This window comes from Chiloscyllium punctatum, chromosome 45 (assembly GCF_047496795.1).
Source record: "Chiloscyllium punctatum isolate Juve2018m chromosome 45, sChiPun1.3, whole genome shotgun sequence".
NCBI lineage: Eukaryota > Metazoa > Chordata > Chondrichthyes > Orectolobiformes > Hemiscylliidae > Chiloscyllium > Chiloscyllium punctatum.
In genome coordinates this window covers 12,179,997-12,192,625 of record NC_092783.1, presented here as the reverse complement: position 1 = coordinate 12,192,625, position 12,629 = coordinate 12,179,997, and the positions used below count along the sequence as shown (strand labels likewise).

General features: G+C 40.2%; 1 protein-coding gene across 2 annotated transcripts in view; it reads left to right on the top strand.

The window, feature by feature from the left end:
* Positions 1-12,629, top strand: part of ppardb (peroxisome proliferator-activated receptor delta b) — an 80,606-nt gene that overhangs the window by 49,671 nt on the left and 18,306 nt on the right. The window contains exons 5-6 of one of the 2 annotated variants that reach the window (XM_072563286.1): positions 274-476; positions 6,785-6,877. In XM_072563286.1, coding sequence (XP_072419387.1) covers positions 274-476; positions 6,785-6,877 — 296 coding nt within the window. The remainder of the gene's footprint in view (positions 1-273; positions 477-6,784; positions 6,878-12,629) is intronic. The other variant, XM_072563287.1, reaches the window with a different exon arrangement.

Sequence of the window (12,629 nt, the reverse complement as noted above, 5' to 3'; positions counted from 1 at the left end):
GCTGATCCTTGCATATTAGGGGAAGAGTGAAAAGGTTACTGTGTTAACAGTTGTTACCACAGTCAAGAACTGCCTGCTTTCAATTTGTGCTAATGACCTTGTGTTGAAATTTTGTATAGCAGAATGGAGTGCAATGATTGATGCATGTTGAAAACAGAATTGCTATTCATGGACCTGCCTAATAATAAATAATTTAAATTTAAGTTAATTTTATACTTAACCAAAATGAACTGAATTCATTCCCACGTATAATTTTGTTTTCTCTGGTAACAGCCATCAGATTTGGCCGAATGCCTGAAGCAGAGAAGAAAAAGCTAGTTGCGGGACTTCTAGCTAGTGAAGCAACAGTTCAAAACCCAGTTATAGCTGATCTAAAATCACTGGCGAAACACGTCTATGATGCATATCTAAAGAACTTCAATATGACTAAGAAAAAGGCACGAGATATTCTAAGTGGAAAGGCTACCAAGGACCCTGTAAGTAAAGGGAAAAAAAGAGCCTTGTTGATCTCCTCTGTATTTGGTAATCAATGTAGAGGCTCCCCTAATATAACTATACATGATTCAATCAATATTGGTTGCACCTCCTTAAGAAACAGGAACACAACATTGCAGCTAAATGGTGCACTTCACATTCTTTGGCTATCCCAAAGTTGTTCTTAGCCAATGAAGCACAGAAACAGGTTTCATTTATGCAGTGCTATTGAGATAACAAAATGTTCCCTCAATGCTAAATAGCAGCTTAGTCAAATAAAAATGAAAGCTGAGTGTAAAGAAGCTACGTTAGATGTGGTGATCTCTTCGATGGGCCAGATTACCCCTTTCTATGATTCTATGATTCTTACAAACAATGCAGCCACTGTTTCTGCAACCACTTCCTTTAGGAGCCTAGGGTGCTGGTCAGCAGGTCCAGGAGACTTGTTTATCATTTCCTTGTATGTTTAGTCTGATAATCAAAATTATTTGAAATTCCTCCCCCTTTTTCTCATGATGTTTACTGATTTTGGGCTGCTTTTTGTATCTTTAATTGTAAAAATAATTACAAAATACTTTTCAAAGTCTATGCCATATTGTTTTTCTCTCCATTTCTTGCTTTCCTGGCCTCGCCCTCTAAGGGACCAATGCTTACTTCAGCTACTATCTTCCTTTACTTGTACATGTAGAAGCTTCTACCAGCAGATTTTCTAGTGAAGTGTTTGTTACATTTCAATTTCTCCCACTTTACTAATTTTTTTACTTATCCTTTAGTTTCTAAACTTTTCGTGATCTTCTGGGCTACTGCGAATCTTTGCAGTGCTGTACGTTTTTTCTTTAAATTGGTGCTACTATTAACTTGATTAGTTAGCTATAATATTATGCATTCTTCTCAAGTTTTTTTTCCTCAATGGAATTTATCTTTGAGAGTTATGAAGTTTCTTCTTCAGTGCTGCCTTCCACTGCTTCTCTACTGTATTATCTTTTCATTTACTTTGCTATTTCATTTTAGCTAACTCTGTTTCATTCCCATATAATTGCCTTTCTATTCTTTTTGATACATTAATTGCAGACGCACATTTCTCACCTTTTAACCTGAAGGTAAAATTCATCATCTTGTGATCAATGTTATTTTGAGATTCATTTTGACTAATTGTGTCTCATTGTACATTATTAGGTGTAAATTACCCTATTTCCTGGTTGATTCCAGAAAACAATGTGCAACGAAACTGTGACAAAGACACTCACATGGGTCGAGGCTAATTGTGCCATTTGATTCTTCCAACCTAAATCAATAGTAAAATCTCTTGGATTACTCTAATACCATTCTCACAAGCCTCCATTATTTATTGTTTTATACTCTGCCCTGTTATCTAGCTACTGCCAGGTACCCACAAAAGACTCCCACAAGTGATTTATTTTCCTTTGCTCTTTTTTCAGGAAGCATATGTCAGGTACAGACAGGATAGATCGAGTGAATCCTTAGAAGAGTAGAAAGAAAGTAGGAGTATACTTGACAGGGAAATCAGGAGGGCAAAACGGGGACATGAGATAGCTTCGGCAAATAGAATTAAGGAGAATCCAAAGGGTTTTTACAAATATATTAAGGACAAAAGGGTAACTAGGGAGAGAATATGGCCCCTCAAAGATCAGTAAGGCGGCCTTTGTGTGGAGCCACAGAAAATGGGGGAGATACTAAATGAATATTTTGCATCAGTGTTTACTGTGGAAAAGGATATGGAAGATATAGACTGTAGGGAAATAGATGGTGATATCTTGCAAAATGTCCAGATTACAGAGGAGGAAGTGCTGGATGTATTGAAACGGGTAAAGGTGGATAAATCCCCAGGACCTGATCAGGTGTACCTGAGAACTCTGTGGGAAGCTAGAGAAGTGATTGCTGGGCCTCTTGCTGAGATATTTGTATCATCGATAGTCACAGATGAGGTGCTGGAAGACTGGAGGTTGGCAAACGTGGTGCCACTGTTTAAGAAGGGTGGTAAGGACAAGCCAGGGAACTATAGACCGGTGAGCCTGACTCGGTGGTGGGCAGATTGTTGGAGGGAATCCTGAGGGACAGGATGTTCATGTATTTGGAAAGGCAAGGACTGATTTGGGATAGTCAACATGGCTTTGTGCATGGGAAATCATGTCTCACAAACTTGATTGAGTTTTTTGAAGAAGTAACAAAGAAGATTGATGAGGGCAGAGCAGTAGATGTGATCTATATGGACTTCAGGAAGGAGTTCGACAAGGTTCCCCATGGGAGACTGATTAGCAAGGTTAGATCTCATGGAATACATGGAGAACTAGCCATTTGGATACAGAACTGGCTCAAAGAAGACAGAGGGTGGTGGTGGAGGGTTGTTTTACAGACTGGAGGCCTGTGACCATTGGAGTGCCACAAGGATCGGTGCTGGGCCCTCTACTTTTTGTCATTTACATAAATGATTTGGATGCGAGCATAAGAGATACAGTTAGTAAGTTTGCAGATGGAGATGTAGTGGACAGCGAAGAGGGTTAACTTAGATTACAACAGGATCTGGACCAGATGGGCCAATAGGCTGAGAATTCAGATAAATCTGAGGTGCTGCATTTTGGGAAAGCAAATCTTAACAGGACTTATACACTTAATTGTAAGGTCCTAGGGAGTGTTGCTGAACAAAGAGACCTTGGAGTGCAGGTTCATAGCTCCTTGAAAGTGGAGTCGCAGGTAGATAGGATAGTGAAGGCGGGGTTTGGTATGCTTTCCTTTATTGGTCAGAGTATTGAGTACAGGGGTTGGGAGGTGATGTTGCAGCTAGGCTGGATGTTGGTTAGGCCACTGTTGGAATATTGCGTGCAATTCCGGTCTCCTTCCTATCAGAAAGATGTTGTGAAACTTGAAAGGGTTCAGAAAAGATTTACAAGGATGTTGTCAGGGTTGGAGGATTTGAGCTACAGGGACAGGCTGAGGCTGTTTACCCTGGAGCGTCGGAGGCTGAGGGGTGACCTTATAAAGCTTTACAAAATTGAGGGGGATGGATAGGATAAATAGACAAAGTCTTTTCCCTGGGGTCGGGGAGTCCAGAACTAGAGGGCATAGGTTTAGGGTGAGAGGGGAAAGATATAGAAGAGACCTAAGGGGTAATTTTTTCACGCACAGGGTGGTACGTGTATGGAATGAGCTGCCAGAGGATGTGATGGAGGCTGGTACAATTTCAACATTTAAGAGGCATTTGGACGGGTATATGAATAGGAAGGGTTTGGAGGGATATGGGCCTGGTGCTGGCATGTGGGACTAGTTTGGGTTGGGATATCTTGTCGGCATGGACGGGTTGGACCGAAGGGTCTGTTTCCATGCTGTACATCTCTATGACTTGTTTCTACATTTTGAAAGTTTGAACCAAGATGATTTCTCACCACTAGACTGATAGCATTCATTATTAACCGATCCACTCACTTCTTTATCCTTTCTTCTTGTTCCAAAATATAAACTGCTTTTAAATATTTGGGTCTCAGCACTGGTCATTTTACAATCCTGTCTCTATAATTGCTATTATCTCATACTCATTTAATTCTATTTGCGTGATCAATTCATTATTCTTGTTAATCTGTATGGATTCAGATAAAGACCTGCCAATTTTGTCTTTTTCCCATTTTTTCCTTACTTTGACCTGATTTCCTGATACACCCTTATTTTTGTATATTCTGTCCCTTCTTGTCATACTCTGTTTGACATTATTTATGTCACTACTCTGCACAAATGTCTTGCCATTTCTCTTCACCTTGCCAAAACCCATCCCTTCAAGTGAGTCTTCACCTACTATTTAGTATCAGAGTGCTCACTGTAGTCCTAATTAAATAATTCACCAATACATTGGTCCCATTATGGTTCAGCTGAAAGCCATGCCTAAGTTGCAACTCCCTTTCTTCCCACTCCTGGTGCCAGTGTCCCATGAATCCAAAACCCCATTTGTTCCTCACCAATCTTTGAGCCACGCATTCCACTCAAATTCTATTTCACTTATGCCAATTTTCTCTTTGCTCAAGTAGTAACCCTTTGTCTTTGTGGTTCTACTTTTTAATTTAGCCCCTAGCTGCTTACACTCCTTCAGCAAAATCTGCCTATGTCACTGATACTCAGTTGAACCATGACAACTTGATCCTTTCCCTCCCACTCAAAGTTCCTCTCATTTACTGAGAGGAAATCTTTAACCCTGGGACTATATTTATATCAAAACCCAGCAATCCAAGGTCCACCCATAGAACTGCCCTCTCTCAAGGCCACACAGTGACCTATATAAGGCAGCTGTATAAATACTGGTGAGATGCAAGAAAGTCTTTCTTCACAATGGAGTGAAGCAATGGCAAGTGTTGACATAACTCAAACTGTATGTACCTAGTAGGAGAAAGTTTATAATTTGTGTAACAAGCCTGTTTCCATTAAAGATGTGAATACAGAAATTTGTGATGGAAACTAAGTATGCAGATGTGGCATTTATAAAATAACGTGGTTATTACTTTCAGAAAGAATGGAGGGGTGTACTTTGAACAGAAAGTACTGTCCCTGGACTTTGCTTTCCACTAACTTGAGAGAAAGAACCACATACTTTTCGTTTGAGATTCAGCAGGTAACTCACAAAAAGATAGTGGAGGAAATGTCAGGGTACCTTTATGGCATCAACTGTCACTGTGGCTTTTAAGACTTTTTCGATCACGTCAATGTTAAATTACAACTTCATAGTAAAGGTACTAGAAGTAGTGTTTCTAATGTTATGGAAACATAACATTAATTCAAGATCAAAATGTGATGATAATTCTATTATTCGTTAGCAGTCCTAATTCGAAATGAAGTTAGCTCTTTAGTAATGCTTTACTTGTATTTGGATTGAACCATAATCTGGCTTGCTATTTAATACTAGTGTTTTGGATTTTTATCTACTGCCCAGAAATGTAAAATGAGGCTTTCAATTGCTGCTTAAAGCATTTCTCACAAAGTGAATTATTAATTAATCATTCATCTGTAAATTATCTAGCCCAAAGAATAGAACAGTTATAGACATGTAGATTTTAAAAATGCAATCTCTTTGGGTTCCCTGACCTCATCCAAACTAATAAAAAAAATTCTAGGTTCTTAGTCTGTTTATTGACTTTTTTTTTCTTTCTTAATTTCAAAAAGGGACTTTTTGCTGTTACTGAAAAAGAATTAAGAATAAGGTTTTTTCCCCCCTCTGGAATTAAGCCCCTGGTTTGAAGGGAAATAGATTTACTTACATTTACGTTATATTTCATGTCTTTCAAAAATGTCTTGAATAATTTATGTGCACTAAATTATATTTCATGCAAGTCAAAATAATGTTTTTATTAAATTCATTCATGGGATATGAGCATTGCTGGCTACGTCAGCATTTATCACTGGTACCCTAGTTGCCCAGAGGGCAGTTAAGATTCAGTGATGTTGTTGTGAATCTGGAGTCACATTTAGGCCAGACTGGTTAAGGATGGTGGATTTCTTTCCCTCAGGGATATCAATGAACAAGATGAAATTTTCTGATAGTTCTGATTCTGTGGTGGTGTCATAGTCACCATTAGACTCCTAATACCAGATTTGTTTTATTGAATTTGAATTCCACCATCTGTTAAGGGAGCATTCGAACCCAGGTTCCCAGACCTATGCCTAGGTAACCTGTAAGTAAGTGGTACCGCCATTTTGTGCTCAACCAAATTTTCTAAACCAGCATAGGGATGAATGTTAAGTTTATTGATTGGCGTTGGTCAGTAGACCCAGGAGAATTTCCTGTTTGTGTAAGTGGTGCCTTCATCTATTTGAATGCATTTCATCTAAAACGCAGCCTCTCAGCCTCACTGCGACAAAGCAGACCAGCCTGGATTATGTACTAAACTCTGAAGTGGAACTGAAATGTGCAGCACCCTGACTAAGAGGGAAATGTATTGGTAAAAGTAACATTAAGAGAAATTTAATTCCAATATAATACTTCTCTGAAGTCAAAGTTGAGGTTTTAGACCTGCACCTTTTTAATATTGAAACTAAACCATGCCCAAAAGAGGAAAAATACTTAACGCTGATATTAAATTCTCCTTTCAACAATATCAACATCAATATCACAATCACAAATCATTAAAGATAGAGAACCTAATTTTATATGTTTGGAAAAGTAAGTCATCCTTGTAATTGGTCTCATACAATAGTTGCGTCTTTTGTAGTAGTTTGGTATGTTAGAATGCTAAATGAAGTTTAGTGAACGTTCTGTTTAAAATGATTTTTTGGAACCTCTCTCTCTACTTGATTTTGTATGTGAACATTTGAGAGCAGAAGAGAGGACGACCCATGGAATCCATTAAAAAGATCATTGTCCTCTTTCCTACCCCTCGCGCCTGAATGGTTAAGAGAAAAGCTTGAGGTACAAATCAATGCCCACTCATATGCTCTATATTGAAGCTAACCGAGTAATACTAACTAGCTGAAATTTAGCCATTACTGAACACCTTTTGGAGAACTAGCAATTTTGGATGTAATGTGCATATTCATGTTTTTGGGACCTGATCAGGTGTACCCTTGAACTTTGTAGGAAGCTAAGGGAATGATTGCTGGGTCCCTTGCTAAATATTTGAATCATCGATAGCCACAGGTAAGGTGCCAGAAGGCTAGAGGTTGGCTAATGTGGTCCTACAATTTAAGAAAGGTGATCAGGAAATGTCAGGGAACTGTAGACCGGTGAGCCTGGCATCGGTGATGGGCAAATTGTTGGAGGGGATTCTCAGGGACACTATTTACATGTATTTGGAAATGCAAGGACTGATTAGGAGTAGTCAACATTGCTTTGTGTATGGAAAATTGTGTCTCATTATCTGAACTGAGTTTTATTTGAAGGGGTAGAGCAGAGGATTCCTGAGGCAGTGGGGTGGATGTGATCTATATAGACTTTGGTAAGGCATTCAACAAGGTTCTGTATGATAGAATGGTTAGCAAGGTTAAATTGCATGGAATACAGGGAGAACTAGCCATTTGGACACAGAACTGGCTTGAAGGTGGGCATTAGTGGGTGATGGTGGTGGAGGGTTGTTTTTCAGACTGGAAGCCTGTGACCAGTGATGTGCTGCAGGGATTTGTGTTAGGTCCACTGCTTTTTGTCATTTGTATAAATGATTTTGATGTGAACACAGGAGTATAGTTAGTAAGTTTGCACATGACACCAAAATTGGAGGTACAGTGGACAGTGAAGAAGATTACTTCAGAATCTAATGGGACCTTGATCAGATGGGCTGAGGAATGACATGTTGTTTAATTTCAATCAATGTGAGGTTCTGCATTTTGGAAAGGCAAATCAGAGCAGGACTTATACACTTAATGGTAAGCCCCTGGGAAGTGTTGCTGAATGTAGAGACCTTGGAGTGAGTGTTCATAGTTCCTTGACAGTGGAGTTGCAGGTCGACAGGATAGTGAGGAAGGCTTTTGGTATGCTTGCCTTTACTGTCCAGAGCTTTGAGTAGAGGAGTTGGGTGGTCACGTTGTGGCTGTACACGACATTTGGTTAGGCCTCTTTTGCAATACTGCATGCAATTTTGGTCTCCCTGCTATAGGAAGGATGTTGTGAAACTTGAAAGGATTCAGAAAAGATTTACAAGGATGTTGCCAGGGTTGATCTATAAGGAGAGGCTGAATAGGCTGGGACTGTTTTCCCTGGAACATTGGGAAACTTTTAAACTTATAAAAGTTTATAAAACAACCGAGGGGCATAGATAGGCTGAGTAGCCGAGGTCTTTTCCCGAGGATATTGGAGCCAGAGCTAGAGGGCATAAGTTTAAGGTGAGAGGGGAAAGATTTAAAAGGGACCTGAGGGGTGATGTGTTCATGCAAAGGGTGTTGCATGCTTGAAATGAGCTGCTGGAAGAAGTGTTGAAGGCTGGTACAATTACAACATTTTAAAGGGCATCTGGCTGAGTATATGAATAGGAAGGGGCCAAAATCTGGCAAATGAGTCTAAATTAATTTAGGATATCCAGTCAGCATAGACGAGTCGGACTGAAAGGTCTGTCTCCATACTGTACAGCTCAATGTCTTGGCAATAGCCTGTTTCAATCTTGCAAGAGAGGTAATAGTTGGAACAGAGTTTTTTTATTTAAAAAATGTGAGAGAAGGCAGGAGAGAGGTGCCAGGTGAATTGTTCTTACAGAAGGCCAGTACAGACACATGGGTTGAATGGCTTCCATCTGTGCTGTAATCATTCTCTATTTCTATGACACATGATATTTAATTGGATCTATTCTGCTTAACAGTTTTAAATTTCACTTAAAGATTAGTCCAAAGCTGAATATAATTTAAAATTATCAACTTTTTTTTTCCAATTTGTATTTAGCTTCCAATACTGATTTATTTGCTAAGCTATTTTAATTTAATTTAAATACTCTACCATTCAAAATTAGGTAGCTAAAATGTTGGGATATATTTTTGAATATTTACAATTGATGTACAGCAGAGACATCTGTTGGCTATAAATAGTAATGTGTGCATCTTTTAACTCTCAGGGAAGTATATCATATTTGTGAATAGGGAGTTTTAGTTCAGTGGACTTGAGACTCTGAAGTACTGTTCTTGAAAATTAAAATGATGCCCTTGTACTAACATTCCTTTATTGCATCTCTTCAGACTACACTCTGCAATTTCCTCAAGCTACTATTTCCTTTGAACTCTCCATTCTAGATTCCATCTTCAATACTCAGCCCTATATCACATAGTCATAGAGATGTGCAGCATGGAAATAGATCCTTCGGTCCAACTCGTCCATGCCCACAGATATCCCTAACCAATCTATTCACACCTGCCAGCATCTGGCCCATATCCTTCTAAACTCTTCCTATCCATATACCCATCCAGATGCCTTTTAAATGTTGCAATTATACTAGCCTCCACCACTTCTTATGGCAGCTCATTCCAATCATGTACCACTCTTTGCGTGAAAAAATTGCCCCTCAGGTCTCTTTTATATCATTTCTCTCTCACAGTAAACCTATGCCCTCTAGTTCTGGACTCCGCCAACCCGGGGAAAAGACTTTGTCTATTTATCCTATCCATGCCCCTCGTGTAAGGTCACTGCTTAGCCTTCAACGCTCCAGGGAAAACAGCACCAGCCTATTCAACCTCTCTTTATAGCTCAAATCCTCCAACCCTGGCAACATACTTGTAAATCTTTTCTGAACCCTTTCAAGCTTCACAACATCTTTCTGATAGGAAGGACACCAGAATTGCATGCAATATTCCAACAGTGACCTAACCAATGTCCTGTACAGCTGCAACATGACCTCCCAACTCCTGTACTCAATGCTGTGACCAATAAAGAAAAGCATACCAAACACCTTCTTCACTATCCTATCTACCTGCAACTCCACTTTCAAGGAGATATGAACCTGCACTCCAAGGTGTCTTTGTTCAGCAACACTCCCTGGGTAGGACCTTACCATTAAGTGTATAAATTCTGCAAAGATTTGCTTTCCCAAAATGCAGTACCACACATTTAAACTCCATCTGCCACTTTTCAGTCTATTTGCCCATCTGATCAAGATCCTGTTGTAATCTAAGGTAACCACCTTCGCTATCCAGTACACCTCCAATTTTGGTGTCATCTGCAAAATTACTAACTGTACCTTTATGCTCACATTCAATCATTTATATAAATGACAAAAAGTACTGGACCCAGCACTGATCCTTGTGGCACTCCACTGGTCACAGGTCTCCAGTCTGAAAAACAACCCTTCACCACCACCCTCTGTCTTCTACCTTTGAGCCAGTTCTGCATCTGAATGGCTAGTTCTCTTATTCCATGAGATCTAACCTTGCTCACCAGTCTCCCATGGGGAAGTCCATATAGATCACATCCATTGCTCTGCCCTCATCAATCCTATTTGTTACTTCTTCAAAAAAACTCAATCAAGTTTGTGAGACATGATTTCCCACACACAAAGCCATGTTGACTATCACTAATCAGTCTTTGCCTTTTCAAATACATGTACAACCTGTCCCTCAGGATTCCCTCCAACAACTTGCCCACCACCAATGTCAGCCTCACTGGTCTAGAGTTCCCTGGCTTGTCCTTACCACCCTTCCTTCTTAAACAGTGGCACCACGTTAGCCAACCTCCAGTCTTCTGGCACCTCACCTGTGACTATTGATGATATAAATATTTCAGCAAGGGGCCCAGCAATCAGTTCCTTTGCTTCCCACAGAGTTGTAGGGTACACCTGATTAGGTCCCGGGGATTTATCTACCTTTGTGTTTCCAGACATCCAGCACTTCCTCCTCTGTAATACGGACATTTTTCAAGATGTCACCATATATTTTCCTGCATTCTGTACCTTCCATGTCCTTTTCCACAGTAAACACTGATGCAAAATATTCGTTTAGTATCTTCCCCCCCATCTCCTGCGGTTCCATACAAAGGCCGCCTTGCTGATCTTTGAGGGGCCTATTCTTTCCCTAGTTACCCTTTTGTCCTTAATGTATTTGTAAAAACCCTTTGGATTCTCTTTAACTCTATTTGCCAAAGCTATCTCATATCCCCTTTTTGCCCTCCCGATTACCCTCTTAAGTATACTTCTACTGCCTTTATACTCTTTTAAGGATTCAATTGATCCATCTTGTCTATACCTGACGTATGCTTCCTTCTTTTTCTTAACCAAACCGTCAATTTCTTCGGTTATCCAGCATTCCTTGTACCTACCAGCCTTTCCTTTCACCCTAACAGGGATATACTGTCTCTAGACTCACGTTATCTCATTTCTGAAGGCTTCCCATTTTCCAGCCGTCCCTTTATCTGCGAACATCTGCCCCCCAATCAGCTTTTGAAAGTTCTTGCCTAATACCATCAAAATTAGCTTTCCTCCAACTTTTAGATCGGTCTATCCTTTCCCATCACTATTTTAAAACTAATAGAATTATGATTGCTGGCCCTAAAGTGCTCCCTCACTGACACCTCCGTTACCTGCCCTGCCTTATTTCCCAAGAGTAAGTCAAGTTTTACACCTTCTCTAGTAGGTACATCCACATATTGAATCTGAAAATTTTCTTAAACATGCTTAACAAATTCTTCTCCATCTAAACCCTTATCACTGTGGCAGTCCCAGTCTATATTTGGAAAGTTAAAATCCCCTACCATAACCACCCTATGATTTTTACAGATAACGGAGATCTCCTTACAAATTTGTTTCTCAATTTCCCCTCCGACTATTAGGGGATCTATAATACAATCCCAATAAGGTGATCATCCCTTTCTTATTTCTCAGTTTCACCCAAATAACTTCTCTGGATGTATTTCTGGGAATATCCTCCCTCAGTGCAGCTGTAATGGTCTCCCTTATCAAGAATGCCACTCCCCTCCTTTCTGTCCTTGTAGCATTTGTATACTGGAACATTAAGCTGCCAGTCCTGCCCATCCCTGAGCCATGTTTCAGTAATTGCTATTATATCCCAGTCCCATGTTCCTAACCATGTTCTGAGTTCATCTGCCTTCCCTGTTAGGCCTCTTGGATTGAAATAAATGCAGATTAATTTATCAGTCTTACCTTGATCTCTGCTTTGTTACTGCCTGCCCTGACTGTTTGACTTGCTTCTTTTCTCAACTGTACCGATCTCAGATTGATCTCTTTCCTCACTATTCCCCTGGGTCCCACCCCTTCCCTCCCCCCTTCCCTCCCCTCCCCCCTTCCCTCCCCTTAATAGTTTAAATCCTCCTGAGCAGCTCTAGCAAGTCTCCCTGCCAGTATATTAGTCCCCTTCCAATTCAGGTGTAATCCGTCCTTCTTGGACAGATTACTTCTACCCCAAAAGAGATCCAATGATCCAAAAATGTGAATCCTTCTCCCATATACCAGCTCCTCAGCCATGCATTCATTTCCTCTATCCTCCTATTCCTACCCTCAGTAGCTTCTGCATCAGAAGTAATCCAGATAGTACTACTCTCGAGGATCTCTTTTTTTAAATTCCTGCCTAACTCTATATTCTCCCTTCAGAATCACAATCTTTTGCCTTCCTATGTCATTGGTTCCAATGTGTACAATTACCTCCTGCTGGTTCCTCTCCCCCTTGAGAACATTCTGCACCCTCTGTGAGATATCCTTGATCCTGGCACCAGGGAGGTAACACACCATTCTGATTTTTCA